General features: G+C 46.7%; 1 protein-coding gene across 2 annotated transcripts in view; it reads right to left on the bottom strand.

Moving 5' to 3' along the window:
- Positions 1-27,759, bottom strand: part of LOC119174687 (glutamate receptor ionotropic, kainate 2) — a 356,865-nt gene that overhangs the window by 46,167 nt on the left and 282,939 nt on the right. For both annotated transcript variants that reach the window (XM_037425714.2, XM_075895248.1), the window contains exon 2: positions 25,755-25,916. In XM_037425714.2, coding sequence (XP_037281611.2) covers positions 25,755-25,916 — 162 coding nt within the window. The remainder of the gene's footprint in view (positions 1-25,754; positions 25,917-27,759) is intronic.

Below are 27,759 nucleotides of genomic sequence, written 5' to 3'. Positions count from 1 at the left end.
TGAACACTTGCGCGAAGTTTAAACCGAGAAGATTGAGGCAATCGCTTACGGGAATATTTCTTCTACTTATTTACCTGCTCGTACACGCCTTTTAAGTGTTACGCTAGTAATTAGGAAATTTGGCACGATGCTTAATCATCTCTTGTGCATACCCGCCACTATGGTTTCGGTGCCCGGTTGATGATATGAAAGTCAGTGGCTCGATCCCAGCAGCGGTGGTCACATTCCGATAGAGGCGGGGTACTGAAGGTTCGTGTTTGCTGTGTGATGTCAGGGCAGGTTAAAGAGTACGAGAGAGTTTAAATATCCGAAACCTTCCACTATGGTATGGCTGATAATCATATCGTAATTGTGAGACATCAAACTCCACAAATTATTACTAATCTTTCTTATACATTCTCGCTTTCCCATTGCAAAATTGTAGCATCTGGTTCGCTACCCTGCAGTAAGGGGAGGGAAGGAGGAGGAAAGATGAGAAGGAAAGCGAATAGAAAAATAGACGCGTGAAGCAAAAACAAAATGAACAAGAGCGAGAGCGCTATAGCATATTCAGTAAGCAACTACCACTCAAGAAATTCAATAAGGCCTTCACTGATGTTATGCGTGAAGACAGATCGCATTGTCATTCGAGCATTGGCTGATCGGACAAGGGTCTGTCGTCAAGGCGGGCTTACAAAGCAGCTAGCGGCAGTTTGTGGGAGCTGTAGCGACGGCATCCCCAATGCAGGTTAGTGAAACAGGTTACGTGCTGGTTAATCTCGGTGCCGTTTCTCTGTGTTTTCTTCTTCCGCTGTATATTTCTCTTTCGAATAAAAAGTCCCTTCAACGTCAGTTTCAACGCAGAAATCACGCTATTGGTAGGACAGTGCGAGCGATACTTTTCAATCCCAAAATTTTATGAAAGAAGAGAAAAGAAGATCTTCTCGCGCGATCGCTGCGTTTCTAATGGCACTGAAACGACGCCTCACAACCACCTTCACGATGCTTACCAGACGCCAGGAAAGTCAGACACTTTCGCAAACCGGCAATGAAAGCAGAAATATTATTACAACAAAAAAAAAAGCGAGTGACTTCCGAGGAATGCCGGTCACAGTGGAAACGCACCCCAACTTTCTGGCACCACGAGACTGACTGTACTTTTCAGATGCCTCGAACAAAACGCGAATGCCGGAGCCGGGCTGGGATTGTCAAGCGATGCGTCTAGGACGACATGGCGTCTTCAATCATCCATAATGGAAATTTTTTCCGACCCCCCTCGCCTTGAAAGTGAAAAGGGTGACGGAGCCCCAACGAAGATTCAGTGAGAAAAGGCTGAAGAAATGTTCGCTTGAGGCTAAGTGAGGGAGACAGTGAAAGAGGGAGCACAGGGAGCGGACAAGGGAGCCTATAAGGTCAAGAGGCACGATAAAAGCACAACCGCTGGCAGCATCGCTATGAAAAGACGGTAAACAAAACCGTGGAGTACCGTAAGAAGACCAGATCTCAGTAATGCAGAAAGAAGGAATCGAGGTGAGCCACCAGAGGGTGGATCGAGAATGAATAAGCGAGAATGACGGCGAAAATAGCTGTGCAGATTTTTTCGAGTGAGGGGTTTTGGAAGTGCCGCTCTCGCGTGATAGCTGCGCCATAGCTCCCTGCTTTTTAACGCCTTACCCGATAACTCTCGGTACGCTCAAACCATGTGCCTAACGCGTATTCCATTCCCTTTCCCTTTCTCGTCCTACATCTCTTCCTCCCCTTTGTTCGTTGCTCTTGTGACTTTTCTTTCCTTGGCGCACGGTTCCTTATCAATCAATCACCCAAGAATTGGGGGTCAACCTCGCCTAAATGAAACCAAGGCGTTCCAAGAAGCCAGAGCGGAGGTCCCTTCATGACCAGGCAGTTCAGGCAGTAATTAAACTTCTCTTTAGCATACCTCCATCAGCGTTCATGGAGCACGTGGTGGCAGTGGCCCAGGAAGCATGTCTGGAACACCTAACTATTAGCTGAAATGTACACAGTAAGGTTCACCACTAATGTCCATCTGGCCACCAGTGGTCACCGACTGGTCACCGTTGTCTTTATGTAGTAAGTGGCCCCTTTCTTTCGCACTTCTCTCTGTTTCCGTTGTAAAACTGAGCTGACTCAGGATTGCGTGGATGATGCGCAGTTGAGGTAGAGGTTCACTTGGACAATGGACGACCTCCCCTCTCCTTTACTTTTTTTAGGGGAAGCGCGAAGTCTACCTCGTACTCAGCCGGATCTGTGCCGTTATCGTTAAAAGTGCAATGTTAAGGCCTTTGTGGTTTTTCAGCATAATTGCTGCTGAGGACCCCTGGCGTTGCCTTCAAAGGACTGCTTACTCAATTTCGTACCGGTCCAATCCCCCGATTTGCCCAGAAGACTTCTTCCGATTTCAGGCCTGTCTTCCCGACTGTACTATAGTGGTCATAGATAACCCGATGAACTGCCTCAACCCAATACCAAAAGAAAAAGCAACAATTGTTGAAGCGCGACCAAGCTATGCAAGTAGCTGGTGAGCGCCGGAGTTGTGTAAGTCATGCTGGGTGAAAGATTTAATCAAAAGAAAGATAGTGCATTTCGAAGCAGTTTTGATTAGCTAAGCACCAACCGATGTCTGCCAAGGAGTCTAGCTTGCGTGAAACAAAAAAGAAAACGTGCGATGAGCCAGCGTGCCAGTGGAATAAACCATAAATGAACATGTACCACGTTCGTGTGTTCCGTTCAAAGAAAATGACCCACTCTGGTTTGCAGGGTTCTAAATAGCACAGGCTCGGCTAAGCCACATGCCTCTTCCTGGGAACACGCGTCAATAAACTAAATAAGGAGACGACCATTGATCGAAAGGTAAAGTACTAAGAGGATTTACTTCGGTATTACCGAAATGAGATACGCATAACTCTGTTGTTTATTGAACTCTAAATTACCAGTGTAACCTTACCCGGGATGCAATTGCGATCATGAAATCAGCCGTTAACCGTGTTCGTTTCATTTTACCGGGAGCAGAGCAAGCCACTTTCGGCTGTCGGTGAAATGAAAGCGCCGTTTTGATGCGCCCTGCAGCGCCGTTTGCCCCACATGTTTATTACAGCCTCGACCACTGTTCCGCAGTGAATTCTAAGTACTTTCGTAAAGTGTTGCGGGGCTTCCTTGGTGTGGTCACTAGAGAGAAGACTGTTTCATTGACCAATCACAGGCGTGCCTGAAACGTTTTTATTATTTTTATTTTGCCCACCGTCCTCTTCTCATCTTATGGCGAGTGTCTCGATTTCAAAAGTCCCTGTAGGGTTTCAGGTATGTAATTGCTACTTTTACCCCAGGAAAACCGAGTACCAATAGAAAGCCGCGGTGATAAGTTCGTCGTAACTTCATTTTAATTTCTTAAACCACTATAAAACTTATAGAGACTCATTTTTCTTTCGGACTCAACTAATCAACAAGGCAGAGGGTGTATATACGGTGAAACTTTACGCCTTATAATAGAGACCTCCGTACATGCCTATGCCCTCTACCACTTTGCCACCCTTGTTGTCTACATACGGTTCCTGTATCGAAAAGGTAGCCTCTCCTTTGCGGTATATTTTTATTTTTTTATTCTAAGTTTGCACATTTATTTTTATCAGCTGCATGGCGTACATTCACCCATCTCCAGTCAAGCGCCCTGAGCATTCTTTTTTCCGCTTACGCAAAGTTTGCAAAGATGTAGAGAAAGAGAGATGTTTTATGACGAAAATGAAGGACGATAGTCGACAAGGGGAAAAGGAAAAGGGTAAGAAAGAAAAGCCTGACGGGAAACGCTCAGCTTCCAACATCAATCACTTTGATGAAAGCTAATGAAGGCGGATATGCAGCTCCAACAATGTGTTTAAGACATTTTGTTTTGTTTCACCTCAACATTCTCCCACTTCATCGTTGATAAGACGAAAAAGCGAGGCACGATAGCCCACACTACGGGATGTTTAAAATGAAAAAACACGGGAGCTCGCTTCGTTATATACCTGTCAACTACACGCGCCCATTTTAGCCAACACCGGGAACAAGCTCAACTAGATTTTGCCGATATACACTTTCTTCTATTGAAGGGAAGTTGGGAATAAGAAACACAAAGTGCCCTGAATAGCGGCATGAGTTGGCCGTAAAAATTAGTTGCTAGCGCAGGACGTATAGCTGCTGCTCCGCTTGTCGTGCCGGCGAAACAGCCTGGTACACAGCTTGAGCTCACGGGAACTCGCGCTGCTTTTGAACGTTCGCTGCGTTCGTGCCCGCGCACCTGCGAAGTCTTTTGAAGCGCTTACTGCGCAGCAAAACAAGGGCCTCCCATTATGCTCGTGTCAAAAGCAGCACGAGAGGAACACGCGAGGGACAAAAGTAAAAAGAAACCGGGAACGTTCTCGACAAAATGCGGGCCGGCACAGCATGCGTGTATTGCAAACATTGGTCGACGACGTGAATTGATGGGTCTGGGCGAGTAATAGAAGAAAACAATGACCACAAGGTACGGTGTTCTTTTGCTTAACGTATTTTCTTTGGTGTTGTAGTTTTCGATTCTAATAGGTTAAAAAGGGGGAAGGCGTCGCCGTGTAATATTGCACACAGAATTAGACACGATGTCTTTCTCTTGCACGCAGTCTATATATATTTGGTGAGCAGGCGTACGAAAGCACGCAAATATGTCGCTAACACCCTTTTCGTAAACGTGAGGTTCTGAAGAAAGAATAAAGTTAACGCATACTTTTCAAACAACAAGGCAACAGCGAGCTTTTAGAGCATACTTTCGAATTAAACATAGCTTACAAAAAGGGTGCGAAGTAGTATAAGCGAATACAGTGGCTGCAATGGAAAAAGAAACACGAATAAACGTACCCAGATGCAGTTAAGGCATGGCGTAGTGCTTTCAAGATAGACCTGAAAGTAGTTTTACAGCCGGAAGCTTTCAATAAAAGCGTTAGCTTCCAACAAGAACACATGGAACAGCTACTGCAATACCATGGCCACAGTATCCGTGTACACCCTTTTTCCGTTTGTTTGCCCGAAGCCTAAACTAAAGAACCGGAAAGACAAAACATGACCTCAATCCGGCTGCGAGTACCTACTGCACGCACCAATAAAAGTAATAAACAGATACGAAACGAGAGAACACCGCGTCCATTTATACGTCACTCCGGTGGGCGCACAGTGTCCATCGTGGCTGAGAAAGAATGGCAATTTAATTTAATTTCAAGACGGGCCGGATATCTCCATTGGTGGATCGTACATCACAATCAAGAACTATAGCGGCGCGCTCCATTGCTAAAGTCAGCGGGCCGCGCACAACCTATAGGAGACTGAGATAGATGCCCACTCTTTTTCCGGCTGGATGTGTCTCCTTCTATCTGGCACGGGTATACTACGTAACAGTAAAAAAAAAGCCAAAGCACGAAGCGGAGGAGCTGAAAGAACACTAAAACAGAGCTTGTGCAAATTGTAACGTATACAGTTGACGTTATAAATAAACAAGGAAAACGAGAACAGACCTTTATGGAGGGTAAGCAAGTGTGCCGGCAAAACAATTGCGAGCTCAATACGACGTAATAAAGAAACAAAAAGAAAAAAATTACCCGCGACATCCACCGGTCTGTCCCAACGGGAAGAAAAAAAAAGAACGCATAAAGCGGCCATCTTTGTGCAGGGTCCCGCCCAGCAAAACAAGGATTTATACGCGGAGAATCGTAAACCGTATATAGTTCTATAGGACCGAGAAAAAAAGAAGAAATAGGACTCAGTAGGAATTTCGTCCTTTCCTGCTTGGCTTAAGCGCTACTTGTCAGAAAGGAAGAGAGAAAAAATGTGGATGATGGAAGTTTGTTATGTTCTGTTGTTGGTGAACAGCGGCGAAATAATTAAAGAGTGGGTATACCTTCTTTTTTTTCGCTTTGCCAAATTACAATTTCCAGATTTGTAGAAGGTAAGAAGGTACAGTGATGCAGCCCACCTGCGAACGTTTCCTCACTGAGCTGTACTTCCAATGTATTACGCCACGCTCTTTCGGCACAGTCACACAAAAATTTTATATCAATCCGCCTACACACAACACTTGCGAAAAAAAAACGTACAGTGGAGAGAGAGAGAGAGAGAGAGAGAGAGAGAGAGAGAGAGAGAGAGAGAGATAAAGATGCAAGGAAAGGCAGGGAGGTTAACCAGACGCACATCCGGTTTGCTACCCTGCACTGGGGAAGGGATGAAGGAGAGAAAAGAGGTTGCAGAAAGATGAGAAGGTACACACAATCACTAGCACACTCGGGGAGCACACACAGTCTACAGGCGGTCGCTCAGGTTTGTTGACTAAGTAAAGTAGCAGTGCTTTAGTCGCTTTCTGCGCAACTGAGACAGATGCCCAAGGTCCAAGAATCTTCTGCACACAAATTGGTCCGGGGTCAAGTTGATTCAAAACCATCCGGAGCTGGCATCGCTGTGTGTCGTAGCAAGCGCAGCTGCACAGGACGTGTTCAATGGTCTCTTCAGCTCCGCAGTAGTCGCATGTAGAAGTGTCTGCCATACCAATGCGAAAGGAGTACACCTTTGTGAATGCAACACCCAACCAAAGGCGGCATAACAGTGTCGCATCGGAGCGGGAAAGTTGTGATGGTAGCTTTATCTTGAGCGAAGGATTCAGTTCATAAAATTGACACCTTTGGAAGCTGCCAGACGACCAGAACGTGCGTGTAAGATCTCGAGCAAGCAGGTAAAGTTGTCTTGCTGCATCATTCCTTGATAGAGGAATCGGGGCTACGCGGGTTCCTTCATGGGCTGAGCGGGCTGCATCATCGGCTAATTGATTTCCGGTAATACCGATATGTCCAGGCAGCCATTGATATATAATATCATGCCCTCGTGCTAGAGCTTCATGATGGCAGTGTCTTATTTCTTGTACCAATTGTCCATGACTCCTCCTGCGCATGGCAGACTGCAAACTCTGAAGCGCTGCCTTCGAATCACAGAATATGACCCATTTTCCTGGACGTTCTTGAACGAGATTTTGTAAAGCAGCCTTTATAGCAGCAAGCTCTGATGCCGTAGATGTAGTCATATGCGACAACTTAAATTTGATTGTCATTGCTGCAGCTGGAATTACAGCGGTACCTGATGAGCTGCTGGACGAGACGGACCCATCAGTGTATATCTGCGTTCGGTCCAAGTACAACTCACGTAGTAATAGCAGTGTTGCTTGCTTCAATGCTACTCTGGAGTTATTGCTTTTCTTTTTGATACCCGGAATTTCTAGACGTACTTGCGGCTGGTCGAGGCACCACAAAGAACACGCCCTTCTCGTAGCTGGCGTATATCCTGATGGAATGCTGTTTAGGTGCTTGGCTAAGACGTCTGAAAACGTAGCACGTGGTCTTCCGGAGGGTATAAGGGCCAAGTGGTGGTCGGGCACACGGCTAGCACGTCGAATGTGCGCTCTGAGGGTATCCACAACTCTAAATGTCCTGACCGGATGGTCTTTGGCAAGCATGATTGTGGCATAAGTAGAAGCGCATCGGGGCAGTCCTAGGCAGATACGCAGTGCCTGACCCTTCAAACTCTCCAATGAATGAGTATTGGATTTGCAAGTGTTAGTCAGTACCGGCAAGCTGTAGCGCAATAGACCCAGAAATAGGGCCCTGTACAGCTGTAGCATGGAGTGGAACCTAATAGAGACGTATTTAGCTGCCTTTGCGTGTGGCAGGAAGTGGCAAGGTGCTGAATTAAACAGCTACAGCATGGCAAGTGTCAAAACGTCGCACCATTCACCCTAAGCTCATCAGCCAAATCGCCATCGAGGCTACATTGGTCAGAAATGTTCTTGCGGGGCCTGTACCCTACCACGTAATACAGAATACGATTCCTATTGCTCCGTGTAGTCACACTTCGCCCCGAACATGAAGGGGCCCCGGTGTATTTCGGTATAATCAGTGAGAGTGCTCTGCGAGTGTATTCTATACTGCCTGGTATGGTACCGGCTAGTACAGTGTGGCGCTTGGAAGTGGGACGACCGACCTAAAAACGCAGTGTAATGTGCTTTTATGCTGCCACCGATTCATTGCCACCGATTCAGTGCGTGCGTCTGCGTGTGTTTGCTCGTAGCATTCAATTCTGAGCCAGCAGGCCTCGCTGCCGAGTCAGCTAGCAGCAAAATGCGTCTGTACCTTGCGTGTTTCAGGTAGCTTTTCTATGGTTCTAGACATTTTACTGACGCCGAGCTTAAAAATATGATCAACGTATCGTTTCGCGGGACCTTAAGAGTTCAATAATACGTATGTACGTTATATACAGCACTTATAAAGCGTTATGGATGTCCAGCTTATTGCAAACATTGTCCAAAGCTGTGCGCAAATAAGCGAGAAGGTCGGAAGTATTCATTAGTTTCCGCACTCTTGCATGCAGCATGGCATCACCGGCGTCCAGACGTGGGACGTCTCCTTGGGGGCTTTGCAAAGAAATAAGATAGCCTTTGGTATGATAAAAGGTCATTATATGACTTTCTCGATGACGGTCCCTCTATACAAATATTGTCGCTAGGCCTTCAATGTAATAGGTCCCGGGCAAGAGCGGCTCTCGTCCTGGACTCATTGCTTGCAGATGGCAATATACACCACCTACAGTAATATCTTCAAAGACTTACCTTTTCATTTTTATGGCTGAAATTTCTTGCCTTTAGAATCTTTCCTTGAATTTATTTTCATTTTCATTCTTTATTGTACAGCAACTATACCATGCGCTGTGACAACCGCAGGCAACCGACAGCAGTTACGACTATACGGCAATTCTATTTTATTCAATGCCTTCGTCGCTAAGAGTTGCAATTCGGGCCAACGTCTCGCTGAAGAGAGGTTGGATTGTAGGTAACATGTAGAGGGAAAGGGGAGACTAGAGCAAGACAGCCCCAACACTGCCAGAATTTAAACTCCTTTCCAAAAACCACCTATGCGCACGGCCACATCACCATTGACGGCGCGAGCTCGATATTGGATTCCCTTCAAACGCTACGCACTCCCATCCCCCTCCATACGCTACTGCCCCAACCACTGCATCTGCTCGCTGTGATAAAACTGCGTAGTCCAGTCGAAGCTCCTGAAGCATTTGTGAAGCCCGGGATCGCATAATAAATGAATGCTCATGATAAATTCGCTGACTCGATTCCTGTCTGGGCGATATTTAGATGAGAGATGATTGCAACAACACGTGAGCACTTCGATTTGGTTACGCATTATAAAAAGCCTGAGCTAGCCAAACTTTTTCACAGTCCCTCACTTCATCTTGGTAGATAGATGAACCCAAAGCCTCAACTCTACCATGCACTGGATTCAGCAATGCACACCTAATTATTTATAAATGTTGATAATAAAAATCATAAAGGTCAATTAAAATAGCAGTAGTAACAGCAAATACCTTTCAGGAATTTCACTCAAGACCGCATGACCACCAGCGACATGTTTGTACACCTCACACCACCTGGTGACGCTGTAGTTTAGGCAGCTAGAGCGTAGGATGACTGTGCTGCGCGTTCCTCACAGGCCAGCTGTTATGTACAACACACAACAAATAAATTAATATATTTGCGTCAAGTTATTCGCAAAAGCAGGTGCTGCTCCCGGTGGTCTCCCCGCTACGCTGCTGACTACTTTACGCTAGTCGCCCCCCCCCCCCGCCCCCGCGGTGGTCTAAGGTACTAGAATGCAAACCCGAAGGTCGTAGGATCGAATCCTGGTGTCTCGGTGACCCCATTTCCACGAAGGCAAAATGCTGGAGAACATCCAGCATTTACCTGCTAATCATAATTATCGGAAAATCTCATGTGACGTATATGACACCTATCCAATAATCTTGTATGATCATACGAGAACACATGTTTCTTGTGTTTTCATACGAGATTACTGGATATAAGTGCCACGTCATATTAGAATTTTCGAAATTAATGTAGTGATTTCGGGGCATAATACACCACAAACCACAACTTGACGCTAGTTCCAGTTCTTCGAGCCACTGCACTGGTTTAAGGACTCAAAAAGGGCGTAACGATTCCTTTTGTTCACTTTTTACTCGCTACGTGAAGAGGTGACGGCTTTCGGTTCCCGATTCTCTCGTCGCTGTCGACCGCGAAGAGTGCGAAACAAAAGCTTCCCGGCTTTTTGGCGCCCGCCGTCCAAGACATCTCCTGCAGCAGCGGGCTTTAGCTAAGAACCCACAGAATGGAGGTATCGAGATGGCGGAAAAGGGATGAGCAAAACCAGGGAACGAGTATAGGCTGGCAGGGTTTATCAAGGGAAAGGCGACGAAAAGGAGAAGCTATAACGCGAGCTGATGGGGAGGCGGGGGAGGAAAGGATGGTAGCACGAGCCCTGCTTGGCCCAACGGTCATTATCTGCAGCCCTACGGTGGAGCGTCACGGTGAAGCCGGATGGAAGCCGGTTTCGAGAGCCGGGTCAAAGGACGTTCCCTACTTTGTGCTGCTCTCGGTCGCGTAGGGATTTAGGCCGCCGATCTTCACGCCCAGTTTGCTGCCCCCCCCCCCCCCCTTTATTGTCATTTATTTATTCTGATGTTGCTAAAGTAGACATACAAGAAACGGAGATATCCTACACTGTTTGGCCATGTAGTTTTTAACTTGTTTATTTTTTTATGTGCTTATCTGATTTCCGAACCGGTCCCACATTCTTTTTTTTATATTGAGTGTGTCCTAACCTACCCTATGCTTTCGTGGTCGTCGTCACCGCAGTAGTAGTAGTAGTAGTAGTAGTAGTAGTAGTAGTAGTAGTAGTAGTAGTAGCAGCAGCATCTGAGCAGAAATCACGAAAGTCACGTGACTATAAGGGGGAATGAATAACAAAAAATAAAGAGAATTGACGATGACGATGCTCGAAATAATGATGAACATGACTTTATACGGAATGTCATCATCATTAACATAACAGCTTCCCTTTTCAGCGTTCATTACCGGCTGAATTCTCTTCTTTTATTCTTTTCTTTCTACTCTCTTCCTCCCTTTGTTCTTTTCTTTTTTTCCGCCCTCCATCATCCCGTGTAAGAAAGCGAACCGGGACTAATTCTGGTTAACCTCCCTGCTTGTACATATATAGTTTTTTCCTTCTTCCTACTTCACCTACATCTTTTATTTTCTGCTCACCTTTTTTCTTTTTCATTAGGAGCAGGAAAATACAACTTCATTTGAAGATAGTACAGGGGTTTGGGGCTGGCCGCATGTCTGCGGCGACCTCTTCTGCCTATGCAATGACGGCGTTTTGCAGCGCTTCTTCGGGGGACCATATCAAGGCCACTTATGTCGCTTCTGAGGAAGCTAGCAGAAGACCCCTGGGTGGGGAAGGCCCTCGCGTTTGGATATGATAAGCCCCGGGTACTGTTCCAGCTGGTTTTTGCAACATGTAGCATCGTACTAGAACTCCAGGTTAGATCCGGCTAAATGTGGCTCGTGTTGGCAAGGTAACAAAAAGCATTGACTCCCGTTGGCTAGTTGTGGACTAAAATACGGCCAATCGATAGACAATGGTGGGTAACGTAGGCCTACTACTGGCATATGTCAGCGAGTGCTATTAACTGGTGACTAGTGATGATTATGGTCAGTTAACGGTGGCTTAAACGTGAAATCGTGCATATCAATAGTCATTTCGAAACCAGATAATGACGAGTTGAGATTTTGTTGTTCTGAGGAAACTGACCTTACCATAAAATGATAATATTTGTTGGGGTTTAACGTCCCACATCCACGATATGATTATGAGGGACGCCTATGTGGGGGGCTTCAGAAATTTTGATTAACCGAGAGACTTAAATGGGCAAGAGAAGAAAGGGGAGTTGCAGATAAGCTAGCTGATATCAAGCGGAAAAAACATGGACAATGGCTGGTCACGCAATGCTTAAAACAAACAACCACTGGACAAAAAGAGCAACAGAATCGGTTACCATGGAATAGAGACCACAGACGCAGAAACCCGAGACTTGGGGCAGTGAAGATATTAATTGATGATTGATTTAATCGATTTGTGGGGTTTAACGTCTCAAAACCACCATTTGACTATAAGAGACGCCGTAGTGGAGGGCTCCGGAAATTTTGACCACCTGGGGTTCTTTAACGTGCACCCAAATCTGGAGAAGATATTAAGAAGCCTGCTCGGATAAGTTGGAATCGGTTCAAACAGGACCAGGTAAACGGGATATCACGTTGAGAGAGGCCTATCCTTGCATTGGGCTAACACAAGCTGAAAATGATGATATTAACGATGAAATCTACTTACGCGGACCTGAGTCATTTCTGCCACCATCGAAAATGTTGCCCCCACGGCCATCATTCGAATCCGCGATCTTCAGGTCAGCAGACGAGCATTATAATCACAAGGTCACCACGAAAGGTTAAGAAAGAACAGACATGCGCCATTGTTCTAGAAATGTGAGCAGTTTCCAGACAGAGAAACAGAAAAATGCACATTCCCCCGCTAAGCGGAATCACGTGTAGATCCGAAACAGCGTGGAGATGGCTCGCTAAAACGGGGGAGGGTGTGTTTTATTGAGGGCTTGCGCTGGCGCTAACGCCGACACTGACTGTGGCATTGACACTGGTGCTCGTCGCTGCATTGCGCAGGCAAAAATGAGGCGCGCGCGCTTCGTCATTTTATACCATGGATGGAACTACCGGGGCGCCCCCCAGCAGAGTATTTCCGTCGAGCGTGCCACTCTGTAGAGTAGAGGATCTTTTGGGGAAAAAAAGGAGAGGGGACGTGCATGCGCTCTGGGGGTGTGGACGCCAAGGGAAGGGAGAGAGGGGAGAGTGAAGGAGAGGTGAAAAGGGGAATGGGACGCGGATGCACGGTGGAGTATGGACGCCGCGGGAAGGACGAGAGAGTGATGGACACAGCCCCTGCCATGAGCTGCTTGGCATCTAATAGTTAAAATAGAAAAAAAGCACATGTGAAGTAGCTACGGGGAAAGTGTCCGTCCGCAATCTTACCACGTGCGTTACTACCGATTTCGTCAAAGGCGACGTCGTTCGCCAAATGAGTGTGAAAGAATCAATGCTGCCATCTCTTTCCTCTCTCCTTCTTCCCAAGAATACTTTCCATCATCTTCGATGTCCTCCGTGGATACGTTGAAATTAGGATTAGGCTCCACTTTTTTTTTTATCCCTTCCCCGAAATCAGTATGAAAGGTGCGCTCTGTTTGATCTAAGCCCCCGCTTCAGCAGCGGCATGCAATCACGTCACATTAAGCCCGTCTTTATAGGCCTTGTTCGCCCAAAAATGTAGTCTCCGAGATGTTTTTGTTTGTTTCTTTTAAGAGCAGAGCTCCTTGAGGTTTTCGTAGTGCTGAGTAGTGCGAACAGAAATTCTCATTATCATAATCGACGCGCACTCGCTTCATCCTGCTCGGCTTCTATTAGTTGCCACAACACGTGCGCCAATGAGACCGGTTCGTAATACAAAAACTATGATGGACTCACTCTGTCACGGGACTAAAGATCAGCAAACATTTAGTCATGTGACTAATAACAATATCTCACAATAGCTATAGTCATGTAACATGTTCCCACGCTATATGTAACAGCTGGTTCCGTCCCAAGTTCTCGCCAAAAACCACGGAACAGCTGGACATGTGACCAAAACTGCAAGATCCCACGGGTATTAAGTTGCCACGTAGCATGTCTAACCAAGTCTAGCCACACTTAGCAATGCTAGCAAAAACTTGGCACCTCTTGCAAACGCTTGGCATCGGTAGCAGCATATTTGAGATATGTCGAACAGTAGCTGCGTCGATGGTTCTGGACTTGCGCCCTTAGAGCAAGCTGCCCATTTTTTTTCTTACATCGCATCGCATGCTGAGCATTGCAGGTTATATAAGGGGTGATGTACCTTAGGTTCTCGGCGTGTCATATCGCTGTCGTAGTCCATCTTAAAGGGGTATGCGCCACAAAGAGCATAAATCCTGCAACTCACCACCGGTCCACACTGTGCGAAATATGAGCTAAAGGTTCATCATTACTGGCTAAAACATTCTTTGGATTAGAAGCGGTGCCCGAATCCCTGACGAAACTTACAAAAGCGGTAAAGTTTCTTATCTACAACAAGAAATAAAAACGTGCATCTCTATGGTAAAGTCATCTATTTGAAACACCACTTCTCCAAACATATCTGCAAAGAGATGGTGCGTTAGCGGATCGGGAGCGAGTAAAGCATTTTAAAAAAGAGTAAAAACTCTGCGGTAGGAAACCCCGGCACACACTGCGCGCTTCGCCCCTGCCAAGGTTTACCGTTATAGTAGAGCTCTTCGTTCAGTAACTTTTAAAATTATATTTTCATCAATGCAGTCGTTATTGCGCATCTCATCTATTATGTGACTGTAATGCATTTTGCAGATTTTTTTAAAATCTCGGCTTCTTACCCGCATGTCGCGGGATCGAATCCCGGCTGCGGCGGCTGCATTTCCGATGGAGGTGGAAATGTTGTGGGCCCGTGTGCTCCGATTTAAGTGCACGTTAAAGGACCCCAGGTGGTCGAAATTTCCGGAGCCCTCCACTACGGCGTCTCTCATAATCATATGGTGGTTTTGAGACATTAAACCTCACGTATCAATCAGACTTTTTTAACTATTGCTACATCTCAAACCTTTTCAACTGCATGACGATGCACTCGCAGCATTCCCAAGTTGGGCGGGACAAGTAAGCGTGTTTCGTATTCAGAAACAGCGCTCGTCGCTTCAATCGTTTCAAGATTACTTTTCTCGTACAAAAAAGCTAGGGAGCTCCACTGCGGAACGGCAAGGAAATTAGGAAAGGAACGAATTGCTCACATTTCCGCTCTACAAGTGACTGAATGGAGAATCCCATTTATCAGATCTTTCTTATCAGAGCCGTAACGTTACCACGTTGCTTATCATAGATAACAGACATGAGCTACTTCTGTGGAGACCAGACACTGAGCTCGCCATAAGGAACCGATAAAAAAACAGAACAAAAACAACATCATTCACGAGTGAATACGCGCAAGGTGTAGGATGAAAGCACGGCCCACACAAGAGCCAGCGGGCCAGTAGCGAGCCGGCAGAGCGATAACTTCTTCCACCGGTCGTAAAAGCATTTCCGGCACGAAATTAAACTGCCCACTGTCTCTCCACAAGCGCGTCGCAATCACGCGACAAAGGCTTAGAATCTTCTACAAGGCGATGCCGTACCGAGAAGCAAGGGAGGCCCATACTACCAAGCCGCAGTAAAAGATAAAAAAGTGCGACAAAACAAAAAAAACAGAAAGAAAAGGAGTGGTTCATCGCACTAGTCTACATAGGGACAAATAAGTTGGAAGAAGAGAGCACGCCCAGCGACTCCAGTACAGAAACTCACTTTCCTTACCAGTCCAGCTAGCGAGAGTAAGTGAACCAGGGCTGAGAAGACGAATCAGGGAACGGGCGTAGTCGTTAACACCGGAATAGTTTTAGGGCGAACCTAGGGAGGTGTTGGTGGTTGCGCCGTGTTTGTTTGTGCGTCTCGTTTGGACCTCCGGGCGCAAAAGACCAGAGGATCACAGCGCCCGTAGCCTGCGGCCTCTCCACGTGTTTAATACTATGCCACCGCTCTCACCACTGTTCCACCATATGCGTCGCGACAAAAAAACTGGTATAGAGCCCACGCACACACACAGAAAAGGAAACTTAGCCCACGCCAGGGCGGAAGCCGAAAAGGGGCCACGAAAGTGGTCTTTATTTCCTGCCACCTTTTCTGAGCACTCCATAAAAACCGCGGCCGTGGAAGCGGGCAGCGGCCCACCGCGGAACTGCCAAGCCAATATAACACGTCGCCTGCTGCGTGGACTCGGCCGTAGCGTATGATGCTTCTTAGTGAGCACAAAAGAGGGCAGTAGTTACGAGATCTTAAAAAGAAGGAGAGAACAGAAAAAGTGGTCGGCAGGAAAGTGGAAATGAAGCGCGGAACTAGTAAAGTGTGTCGGTGTCGCGACATTTAACACACGCGGCTGGACACCACGATGCTGGCATCTTATAGCCTACGCCGAAGACGATAAAAAATAGAGAGAGAGAAGCTCGATGCTATAGAGCCGAGGCAAGAGCACAGCGTTGAACGCGTCTTGGTGTTTGTTATGCAACAAAAGAACGACCAAACTGCGTGGAAAGAACACTGTCTAGGAAGCGCGAGGACCTTATGCCGGGGACTTTTCTTTGTATGGGGACCATGTGTCGTAAAGAGCGACGTGTTTTCTCGCCATGCAAGAGACGGGGTTGGAGGTGGGGAGGCAATAACGTGCTCTCCCCTCCTCCCCTTCTCCCCCCACTACCTCTTCTCCCGACATGGCACCTGTTTTTTTACTGACCCCACCTGACCTCGCACCTCTGACCTCAAGGGGGTGCTACAAACCGCATCTCCAGGGAGAACCCTAAAGTACATCTCGGAGGCACGGCACTCTAAACAAAGAGAAACACACGGCCTCCGGGAGTGATGTCCACTTGAGTTTTGGCGGAGGCGCCTTCGGCAATGGAGATTGCCCACGGGATTTTTCAGATCTTTTTTCTTCGCGCTTCTGTGCTGTATTCAAACTTTCTTTATGCTGTTTTATCACTGAAGTGAGGCGTACTTTGACCTGCGCTGAAGTGAGGCGCAATTGCTGGCGTTGTTTACGAGCTGCATTACGGTGTTACGCACTACCGCCCGAGCTGCTGAGTAGTATATTTTGTCCGAGAAGAAAAACGGCCTTTAAACCAATACCGCTCGTTGTTTTTCCGCACGTGGTGCCACTTACGACAGAGCTGGTATTCGTCGCGCCGTTATCCTCTTCGCGCTGTGTAGCTCCCGCACCCGAACGAACACTTTCGAACTTAGCCTCTTTACCACGTGTGTCGCGTTCGGATTGCTAACTCCTCGCATTCCGTCGCGACACGAAACAAAATTGCGTTAGTTTCTAGTGGTTTTCTTCCTTGCCGAGCCGTGCTATTCCACGTGTTCACCAGACACTTGGTGTTCATGAAATAACATGGAAAGTTCTACTACACGAAGCTCAAAAAACAGTGAAAGTAAGCTCTTTTCTTCGCGTTGCCATCCTGCAGACACGCTATAGCATCGTGTGTTAATTCATTGAAGAAAGCTTTCACACGTACCTTGCTGCGTTCCCTGCAAGCTCCCTAACGTCTATAGCTGGCCTGGAGGACTGGATTTCGCAAAAATGCCATAAAGCGGCAATTACAAAAAAAAAGGCTATACTTGTCCAACCACCTCTAGAAACAACTTCTTAGCTTAGATACGGTTAACAAAGAGATCCATCGGCAGTGCAGTCTCTATGCACCGTCGTTTTAGTGGCTTCTGTGAGCAGGCTGCGCAGTTATTTAGAATTCACGTGGAGTGAATCGTTTGCTTATTGATTGTTCCGTCCGTATGCCCTTACGCCATCGCTCCAGGATATTGAATGATGTACCATATTCCAAATTGGAAGCTATGATCAACTGTAGTAACGGACGCCGTCGCCAACTACACACGTGAGAGCACATCGTGACGTAACTTTGAGAAATAACTAACATATCAGTGCTATTTTAGAGCAGGGGTCTTGAACTCCCTTCATCCAGCAAGCCACATTCACGCAATTTAGTCCCGCTAGGGCCGGAGAGCTGAAAGGGGTAGAAGCGTGGGGTGAGGGTTGCAGTGTAAATAATTTTCTAGCAATCGCTGTCACTAAAAGAAAAATTTCTGATATCTCATATACAGGTCCTTTCTGAAGTAGATTTGGTGCCAGGATACCAAATTCATGTTGATACCGACATCCGAAATTATGCAAATCTAGACGCTGATATATATATATATATATATATATATATATATATATGTATATATATATATATATATATATATATATTGGCATTGTTAAAGGCAGTCTCCTCGCGGAGACAATGCCTTTAACGAGTCATGCCTGTGTCTGTTACCAGCATATAATAAAATAATAAGAAAAAAGTGTGGCGAAGACCGTCATATGTGGGCCGCAGGCCTCAACCAAGAGCCTTACGGGCCGCAGGCGGCCGGCAGACTGATTGTTTGAGACTGATGGCTTAGAGCATAAGTAAAAAAAAAGCATTTTCGAGTATTATGTCATACGTCCCCTGCATAACATTTTGTTGATGTGTTTGCTTCCCGTATAAGCATGGTACGCGCAATGAACCCTTCATAATATTCCGAGTATATTTCTGACAGTGTATCTATTCTAGCTCAATGTAAAGTGTGTTGCCGTGGCCGAAAACTGTCGTCGTCGAAACGGACATGTGGCACGAACTTTGGACTATTTTAACTACTCACACTGCTACGGTGGTGACTATAATACCTTGGTAAGGAGTATGGAAAGAGAGATAAAAAAGAAAAAAAAATGAAAGAGAGAATAAAAAAGAAAAAAGTTTGCGCCGAGAAAAAAAAATGTCTTCACAATGCAGGATTCGAACCAACGTACCCACAATCTGAAGGCGAGCGTTCCGTCCACTCGGATATTTTTTTTCTCTTTCATGGCATTTACCAAGATGAGTATTAGAATGGTCAGTAATAGGCATGGACAAAACGGCACCAAATTAAAGCACGCTCTCGGAGCATAGCGTAGACTTTTACAGTCGTTACCCGATTCTTGGCCATTCCCCCAGCGTGGGTGTGAGACACAAGTTTGGGATCTACCTCTACATATAAAGTGTGGCAAGTGGGCGGGAAAGGGAATTGAGTGCGAGGAGCAGATGTGCTGATGAGGCGGGGAAGGAGAATGACAGAGAGTAAAGCGTAAAACAGATCATTTTGAAAAATTTTGTTAAACGAACTCGAACTTGGACAAGATAAAGTAGACAGGACAGCGCTGTATTGCCCAGTCTTCATCTTGTCGAAGTTTCGGTGCGCTGAACAAAACTTTTCAAAATGAAGGTCAACCAAGTGGTGCAGCTCGCCATCTTGCTGCCACAGAACAGAAACACAGGGATAAGTAGAAAAAAAGATACAGAGGGAAAAAGAAAGAGAAATGGAGAGAACACCAACAAAAGAGAGAAAGATGAATAAAGAAAGACAGAGAAAAGAAAGAGAAAGCAAGCATCGCGTCGTCTAGCAACGAGATACCTCACCACCTAGCCAGCCACTCATGCTTGGACGCTAAGCCACGACCATGGACGGACACATCACGTGCAACTTCTGCTTATATAGCCTGGTTGCGTATACTCCCTATGAGGAACCAGCGCATAAGGGCCGTTCCACGCGCTTCTCGCACAGCCGCAACGCACGTGCCGGGACCCTTATACCGCACGCAAGCGGGGACAAATAAGCTCATTGGCAACGCTATTTTACTCTCCGCAGCGTCGCCAATTAGCCTATTTGTCCCTCACTTGCGTGCGGTATAAGGGTCCCGGCACGGGCGTTGCGGCTGTGAGGGAAGCGCGTGGAACGGCCTTAAAACGTGTCGGTCGACGAGAAGTACGAGCAGCGACAGACTCGTGCATAGCTGTGCCTTAGGCTTTGCAAGACTTACTGCAAACTGCTTACATCTTTTTTTTACGATTTCATTGGTCTCGAAGATGTGAATTCGGGAATTTCTTTTGGTTTCTCCGTAAAATATATGAGGCTTCATAAATTGTGATCAAGCCATTATATTTTCAGCGCAAATTTTTTTGCGGGTTAAGCTATTTCACGTTAAATAGTCAACCAATATACATGTCTTCATTGACGCTCTGCTTTTCTGTTGTTGCTTTTTCGTTTTCTCCTTTATCTTTCAATTCGTATAAAGTTCAACTGATAAAAGCTTAGTATCATTTGTGTGTACCATGACACGACAGTACAAGAGTGGTTTTTTAATCGCGCTGTGACGCAAACTGAAATTACGAAAGAAACACTAAAAAAACAGACAAGCAATGGTGTCACGGTTTACGCAATAAGGTTAGGACCCGTATGCGAACGTACAAAACAAAAATGACGTCAAAGAAAACTCTTTCTACAATACAACACACACACGCAATGAAAGCGCTGAAGGCGCGCCTTCATTATGGCCTTGCGTCGGGGCTCTGATACGCCGGCAATGTCAGGAATTCGCCCTGTCAGGACGAGCTCGCCCGAGGTGGAATGTCGCACGTTAATCTCTCGACCCCTGCCGGTTAGTACTGCGCAATTCACTTTCGGTGAACGCGCACCTTCGTTTAGCGCTCGCGAAGCCGTCCGCTAAGTGTGAGACCACGCGCTTAGGACCTCGACAGAACTATATCCTCACTCACTCGACACTCCCATTTTCTTTGGCTGCCTGTCACGAGAACCATCTGTGTGACAGGTATATAACTGCGGCGTGAATGCCGACAGAATGGGTGGAAATAGGCTTAACGTCACCCCAAAGAACGCGGACTGCCGTCGAAATGCGGCACGTGTAACGCGCGAAGCTGTCTTGGTGTAGAATCCTTGCGAGCAAAGGAGCAGCGGAGACCGAGGACCTAAACGACGCACGTCCCAGCTTCTTCGAGTGCGCTACTAGCGTGACAATTGCGAACGCTGTGACGTCACGATATCAAGTTCATCGGCGATCGCGTCTATAGCTACGCGGAGAGCGGCTCTAACTGCGTGCCGGTGCTGGGCAACGTCCAGGTAGGTAGGTAATCAACTTTATTGACTCACGAAGGAATCATTTGAGGGGGTCTGGTAGGGGAAGTGGAATCAGGATGACGATGAGCCCTCGGGCCGCTCTAGGTGGCCGGACACTGCTGTGCTTCGGCGACCCTTCTGGCCCAGCTCACTGTCCGGAGCTGTAAACCCGGTTGCGAGCTGCGCAGAGCAGCCCCCCATCGCTCCTGGTGTTCTGACCCTTGCCCCGGAGGCTTGGGTTTGTTTGGACAATTCAGAAATATGTGCTGGAAGTCAGCCCTGGTGCTAGGACATAAGTTGCAAAGAGGCGAGGTTTCGCCATGTGTAAAAAAGGGAGAGAAGAAAAGGAGTCGTCACTGTGGCCGTTTGAAGTCTGCCCCACAAAGCCTGGTCACTTCTGGAGAGAGATTCATGTGGCGGGGGATACGTCAGGCGAGAATTTCGGTAAAATAGCGTGATATCGTGATAGCTGAGTAGTCGATCCCTGGCACCTCGAAGCGAAGGCAGGTTGCTGTGAGCCCGGTTAACGAGTGCTCGGGCTTGGGTGTGAGTGGCCGTGTTGCCTGCATGGGTGTCCACAGTGCGCAGGGACCCAGAGGAGGGTGATGAGGCGATCAGGCGGAGGAGATGATTCAAGAATTTTAACAGCCGGGGAATGAATTCGGAAAGTGGCGAAATTACGAATTGCAGTTTTTGAATCGGAAAAAATATACTCAGCGGAGGAGTGAACAATGGCTAAAGCAATTGCCACCTCCTCTGCTTTCAGGGATTCTGTTGAATTTGGAAGGGACGCACTAGCGACCACTTTTTGAAATCCATCTACGACGGCTACCGCGAAAGCTCGATGATATACATATTCGGCCGCGTCTACATAGACTGCGGGAGAATTAGAAGGGAAGCGCTTCTGAAGGGACTTGGCTCGAGCTTCCCGTCGCGCCCGATTATGTTCTGGGTGAGTATTTTTGGGGAGTGGCGGGATTAATAGGTTGCTGCTAACAGTGATGGGAACTGCGTGCGTGGCCGTGGTGTGACCAGGAACGTTGATTCCAAGTCGGCGCAGGAGTACCTGCCCTGTTTCTGTGAGTGATAGTCTTTAATATTGGCTGATAAGATGCGCCTCTACAAGCTCTCCTAGAGTGTTGTGCACCCCAAGATGAAGTACTTTATCCGTGGCTGTTGATTTAGGGAGATGGAGCGCAGTTTTATAGGCATTACGAATTAGTCTGTTAAGTTGCTCGATCTCCGTAAGTGAGAGATAGAGGTAGGGGATAGAATAGGTAATTCTGTGGGCAACGTCCAAATGTCGCACACTGACTCCTGTTAACGACATAAATCGGTGCGCGGATTGTTACAGATATCAATACCACTGCCGTTCAAAACACGAAATTCCGCTCGAAATCAGATACGTGCTCCAGCTAGTTGTTTAGTCGCATGTGTAGCACGTGTATAGAATTTTGGGCTACTTATGCGTTACCTTAATATAAATCAGCCATTAATGAAGCCGGGGGAGGTAAAAGGAACGTTAAATGTGCAGTTTTGTGTGTATTGTAGCAATCGTGATATAGACGGAAAGACCCCAAAAGGATGAAAAGTCATGCCGCTGGCAGGCATAAACCTACGACCTTTATAGGGAGTGCATGATGTCTATCACGAGACGGCTTTACGCACTCTGATAGCAGATACTAAATACTCAGAATGGTTCACACTCGTGCTACAATAACGCTCCCTTCACTTGGGGGTTGATATTTAGTGGGACGGCCTAAGCTGAGTACGAAGCACTCAAAATAGGTAAACATTTTTTCCAAACACACCACTGCTTCTAAACATCTTCACTGCTTAATGACATAAAAAAGCACAGGTGGGGGGTCCTTTACGTATTCAATGCCAGTGAGTGACAAGACCACAACTAATCAACTGATACCAACCAAGCTTCTTAAGGTGCCGTTGCTCCTACTGCTATTAACGGGTCAGGCACAGCTTAGAAAAATTCTTTGTTAAGTTAACATCGCGTCGGAACCAGCGTAACAAAGTAAGCTATACAGAGGCTCTATGAAGGATCGGCTGAGTTTCGCGATACTCGGGATATTCCCGAGCTTTGGTTACACCCTCTTATGAATGAGCCAACAGGACGAAAAGGTCGAATCCACCCTCAGCACGCTGCGTTTTATTGGTTACGATGGTACCAGTCATCACTTCAAGGACGGTCGAATAAGTTGGATGGTGTTTTCAAACCAGAGGCATCTTATTTCATTTGTTTGTCGTTCCACAGAGGGCAGATTTCCACCCATCCACTAAAGGTGTCAGAAACTTTTCGTGATGATACGTTTCAGATGCAGGGGTGTTTAAATTTATTTTAAAGCTTGTAATGCTCGCACTAAGCCTGTTTTAGAATAATCAGCGTATTGGCCTCTGAGATCAGTACTGGCCAAGCGTCTTACAACATCGCAACGGCAGCTAAATCCGAGGTCACGTTTCGGTTTGCACATTCTAGCGAGGCCACGTGTCAGCGTGTACACTCAAGCGCTCTGCTCAGTGCGTCGTCTTTGTTATCATCAGCTGCTAACATCTAAGCAGGGGCGGCCGGCTAATTAGCTATTTAGCTGAACGGTATATACTTTGCTAGTTAGGTCAGGACATGCTATGACCAAGCTAATTACGCCAAGCCGTGGTGGGCCCCAGGTAATTACGCCACATCTTAAAAAGACCATGCTGATGAAGCCATGTAAAGCTAGAACCAGGATAACTAATTCATGCTAGATAATGAGCTAACTAAACTATGCTAATTAACGCGACATTATTTATGAGCACGCTAAGTAAACCACGTTAATTAATCTTTACTAACATTGTGACAATTAGTATCCTGCTAATTAGGATTACGTTTATTAGCTTCATACTGCTCAATTCTTTGCTAATTGCGTCCGAGATAATTGTATTTTAATTGAAGCCTTATCAACAAAGTCAAGACAGCTCAGTGTATTGGTAATTAAGCCTCAGTCAGGTAGTTCAATCAAACTTGAGACAGTTGTTGCGGTCTTCACTTCGAAGCCGATCACGCACATGAGTAGACGACGAACTTAAAAAAATCCCAAACATTTCCCCTAGGGTGAACATGGTTAAGTGCGAATACAAGGGGTGATGCTATGAGGGGTATTTATTAATTCGCACTATTATATTTATTAATCACACTATGGTGCCTTTATGGTGTAATGGTTCCTGGGAATTGCAATTTGATCACACGGGGGAGTTTACGTTAACTCACTGTTGAATGCCAACGGATTTTAACTTTACTCCCCCTCACAACCCGCTCTCGACGGGAGACTGAGAGAGAAGGCGGGCGCGCGAGAGAGAGAGGTGCGCGCGCAGCTGCAGCGAGCGAGGAGAGCGGAGGAGCGAGCGAAGGGGGAGGGGGTATAAGGCGCGTTACTGACACCGATATCAGCGTCGCGTCCGTGGCTTAAGCCCAAACTCCATAAGCGCGAAAATGCACGCGACAGCGACGAGCGATGCTATGAGCGACGAAACAGGGCGTTCGCGCGACGTGTCGCGTGCTCGTTTTCGCGCGATCGCTCGGTTCCCCAGATTTGGAAACCGTCGCTCATCGCCCGGAAGTGCTGGGCTCAAGCAGCCAATAGCGAAAAACCGGAAAAGACGAAGACTACATAGGTGCACGTGACCCTGCCCGAGTCACGTATGCGCAACAAGAAATAACGCAATGTTTATTACGCATGCGCATATAAAAAATGCTGCAAGGCAATAATAAACACTTTTCGTTCCATTACACAACAATATATCTTATTTTTAAATTGGAAACCGCTCACTACGCGGTTTTCTTGGTGCGAGTTGACGGCCTCATGCCAGCAACAGTGGAGTTCGCTCGCCGAAGCCGTCGCGTGAATGAGGTTTGCCTGCGCTAGCGACTGATCGCGCGAAGATGATCTACGTCGCGTCGCTCGTCGCTGTCACGTGCATTTTCGCGCTTATGGAGTTTGGGCTTTATTCGGTAGAGCGTCGCGCTGCGGCCCGCCAAGTCCTCTTTCTTTTAAAGATAGAGAGAAGACTGCGGACGCCGCCGACGGCGGTGGATGGTTTGGGGTCGCTTATAAAGTGTATTCACACTTGAAAGCTGCAAAAAGCTATGTTATCATAATCTCCTCTATGGCTCCACCCTTGCACGAGTAGTGTAAGCTCACCAAATTAATTCATATGCAAAGAAGCTGAAGCTTAGCGTTCGCTGCATCAAACGTTTGACAGTCACACCGGCACCATCACAGTCCGAGGATGAACTTGGGCCTTCTCAAAGAGTTTGTATCCGACTTCACGCGTCAATCACATTGATCGACAAATGCCCGCGGTGGAGATCGGGTACGCCCACCACGTTTGCTTTTACCGAGGAGCAATACTGACGTCGAGTGGCACGATTAATCTATCAGCTTTATCGCGCAGACTGTGCACACACGCACGCAGAAGTAAACGTGCTATCACCACGCGGCTACGACGTTTCGCATTCAATTTCACCGCGCTCATGGCGTTGCCGCCATTATGCGAGCGCCCCTGGTGGCCACCTGTCCTTATACTTATATGCAATATTCGATAGGAGAGAAGTGAGCAGCTCAAGAGTGCTGCGTGTGCACCCTTGGTGCCTTCTAGAGTGGAAATTTCCGTGCTCCAGGTGGAGGGAAAGAACCAGTCCGAAAAAAGGACAACCGCCCACGAACACGCTCGTGGGAGGCGCGTGTGGAATCGGCAAAAAGATAGCGCGGCCATCACGCTTACGTCGCTGCACTGTTCAAATGTTGACTGAGTCGCAACGCTGACGTGTTCACACGCGGTGTTTCTTCGATAATCGCCGCAAATGTCCCACATGCGTTTCCAACGCCACGCGCGTTCTTGTTGCCATTTTTATCAACGCTGCTATCACGCACTGCGCACTGTTTTCATGTCACGGCCACTGCTGAGCAAGCTCGGAGAAAACTCGTCTGCCGAGAAGCTCGGGCCTTCCCGCATCGTACCCCATGCACTTCTCTGCGCGAAAATGATACAATTATTGCGAAAGCGTGTTCTTTTTGACCTTCACACTGCAACAGCGTCGACACCGAACGCCACAGACTGTCTCTCCGGATTCTCGACAGAGGCAAGTGCGTGCTGAGTGACTCACCCATCTTGGCCGCTCGGAAGCTGTTTCCCTTGGGTATGTGCTGGATGTCGAAGTTGAGCGTGATGTTGGGCAGCAGATTGCGGTCCTTGTTGATGCGGATCACGGCGTACTTGAAGGCCAGCTCCATCGCCGACGAGCGCTGGTCGTCGGTGAAGAGTGCTCCTGGGCGTCAGGGAGGAAAAAAACTAAATTAGGACACCCTAAAGCTCTCCCTTTAGTAGTTGAATGAAATAGCGACATCTTGTTCCTAGTGCGTATTCCAAGCACTTAGCTCATGAAACATTTTAGAATCTGCTATGCACTCACTACGTGGCCTTAGGGGAATACGCTCAGTATCGCGTGTGCCTTTTGTAGTGTGGTACCGGCTTTCAACTACGGAGCCATTATGATAATCACATATTCTGACGCCCATTAGCCATAGACGCTTGTACCCCGCATTATTACTGCAATATTTCATGTTGCATTGTGAAGAATGTATACAGGACGCGTATTTATATGAAGCCTTAAAGCTTTTTTCCCCGCATTTCCAAGCAGAGGAAGTTCTTTTCACTGTTCGCACAAGCAAAGGCGTGGCCATGTGCAATTTTTGACGTGGTACTTCAGCCAGATACAAAGATCTTGCCGATGTTTTACTGCCTGTACCATTGTACCGTCAGTTATATTGTGCAGGCCCAGGACAGGATGCTCTGAAACGTGTTAAAAGAATGCTCGAAGCACTAGGGGTCAAAGCTTTTTTCTTTAAATTACATACTGGTATACCACACCAGTTAAAACGTAGTTGCAGGATAGGGGAATATTCGTGTCATGGAGCACACATTGCCACTTGTGTAGTAAACCGGAAACGAGTGAACACGTGTTTATAGATTGCTGGAGCGGGGTCTCTTTCTGGGACAGATTGCAAAGAACCTTGAAAAAAGAATTATCGTTAAGTCCACACGGCATCCGTTCTATTTCGGTTAAAAACGAGGCAGGTGTACCTTATGAACTAATCATGCTTCTGGGCCTGCACAGTATATGGAAAATCCGACGTGCCTTTGAAAACGCGAATGTAGAAATACCATCTGTGCGCCAATATTTTTGCGAATCTGTGTGCCATTTTCTTGAACTTCTGAAGGGCCAAGAGGATGTACCTGACTGAACTGGGCGCATTGAGCAATTGTTACGAATGCCAAAGTATTCATCAATAATCAGCTGAGAGCTCACGGTACCCCAAAAAATTCTGTTGGTGCATTTTGTATTTTGTGACGCACTTGTATTTTGACCAATATGTAAATATGTAAAATGTGAACAGTCTTGATATGCAAGGCAATAAGGAAAAAAAAAGAGGTGTGGCCGTGTGGTAGAACATCTACTTGCCACGCAAACGATCCGGGTTCGAGTCTAACTTGGTCCCAAACAACCCTGGTTTGGATCCCGCTATGCTTAAGGATTTTTTTATTTTATTTTATTTGCATCGTTCACGGTTTTTCGGTCACTCATACGATGAGGATTTCTCGCTCCCAGCGAACGACGCCACCGCCGACGCCAGAATTTCTGCGAAGCGAGCTCTTTAACGTCATTGCGTTAGAAGAAACAGAGACCGTTTGAAGCTCCTGCGATACGGGCGAGTGCCACAAACCACACTATTTTGTGCAAGTTTTTTCGCACATGTAGCCACGGAGAGCTTGCTGAGATAGATAGATAGATAGATAGATAGATAGATAGATAGATAGATAGATAGATAGATAGATAGATAGATGGATAGATAGATAGATGGATAGATAGATAGATAGATAGATAGATAGATAGATAGATAGATAGATAGATAGATAGATAGATAGATAGATAGATAGATAGATAGATAGATAGATAGATAGATAGATAGATAGATAGATAGATAGATAGATAGATAGATAGATAGATAGATAGATAGATAGATAGATAGATAGATAGATAGATAGATAGATAGTAGAATGTTCTCACGTAGAGATTTAGAGGTGCTAATCAAAATAATCGAAGATGAACA

The sequence above is a fragment of the Rhipicephalus microplus genome, chromosome 5 (genome assembly GCF_043290135.1).
Source record: "Rhipicephalus microplus isolate Deutch F79 chromosome 5, USDA_Rmic, whole genome shotgun sequence".
Taxonomy (NCBI): Eukaryota; Metazoa; Arthropoda; class Arachnida; order Ixodida; family Ixodidae; genus Rhipicephalus; species Rhipicephalus microplus.
Note: the sequence above shows the minus strand (reverse complement) of the source record. Positions and strands in the feature narration are given on the sequence as shown.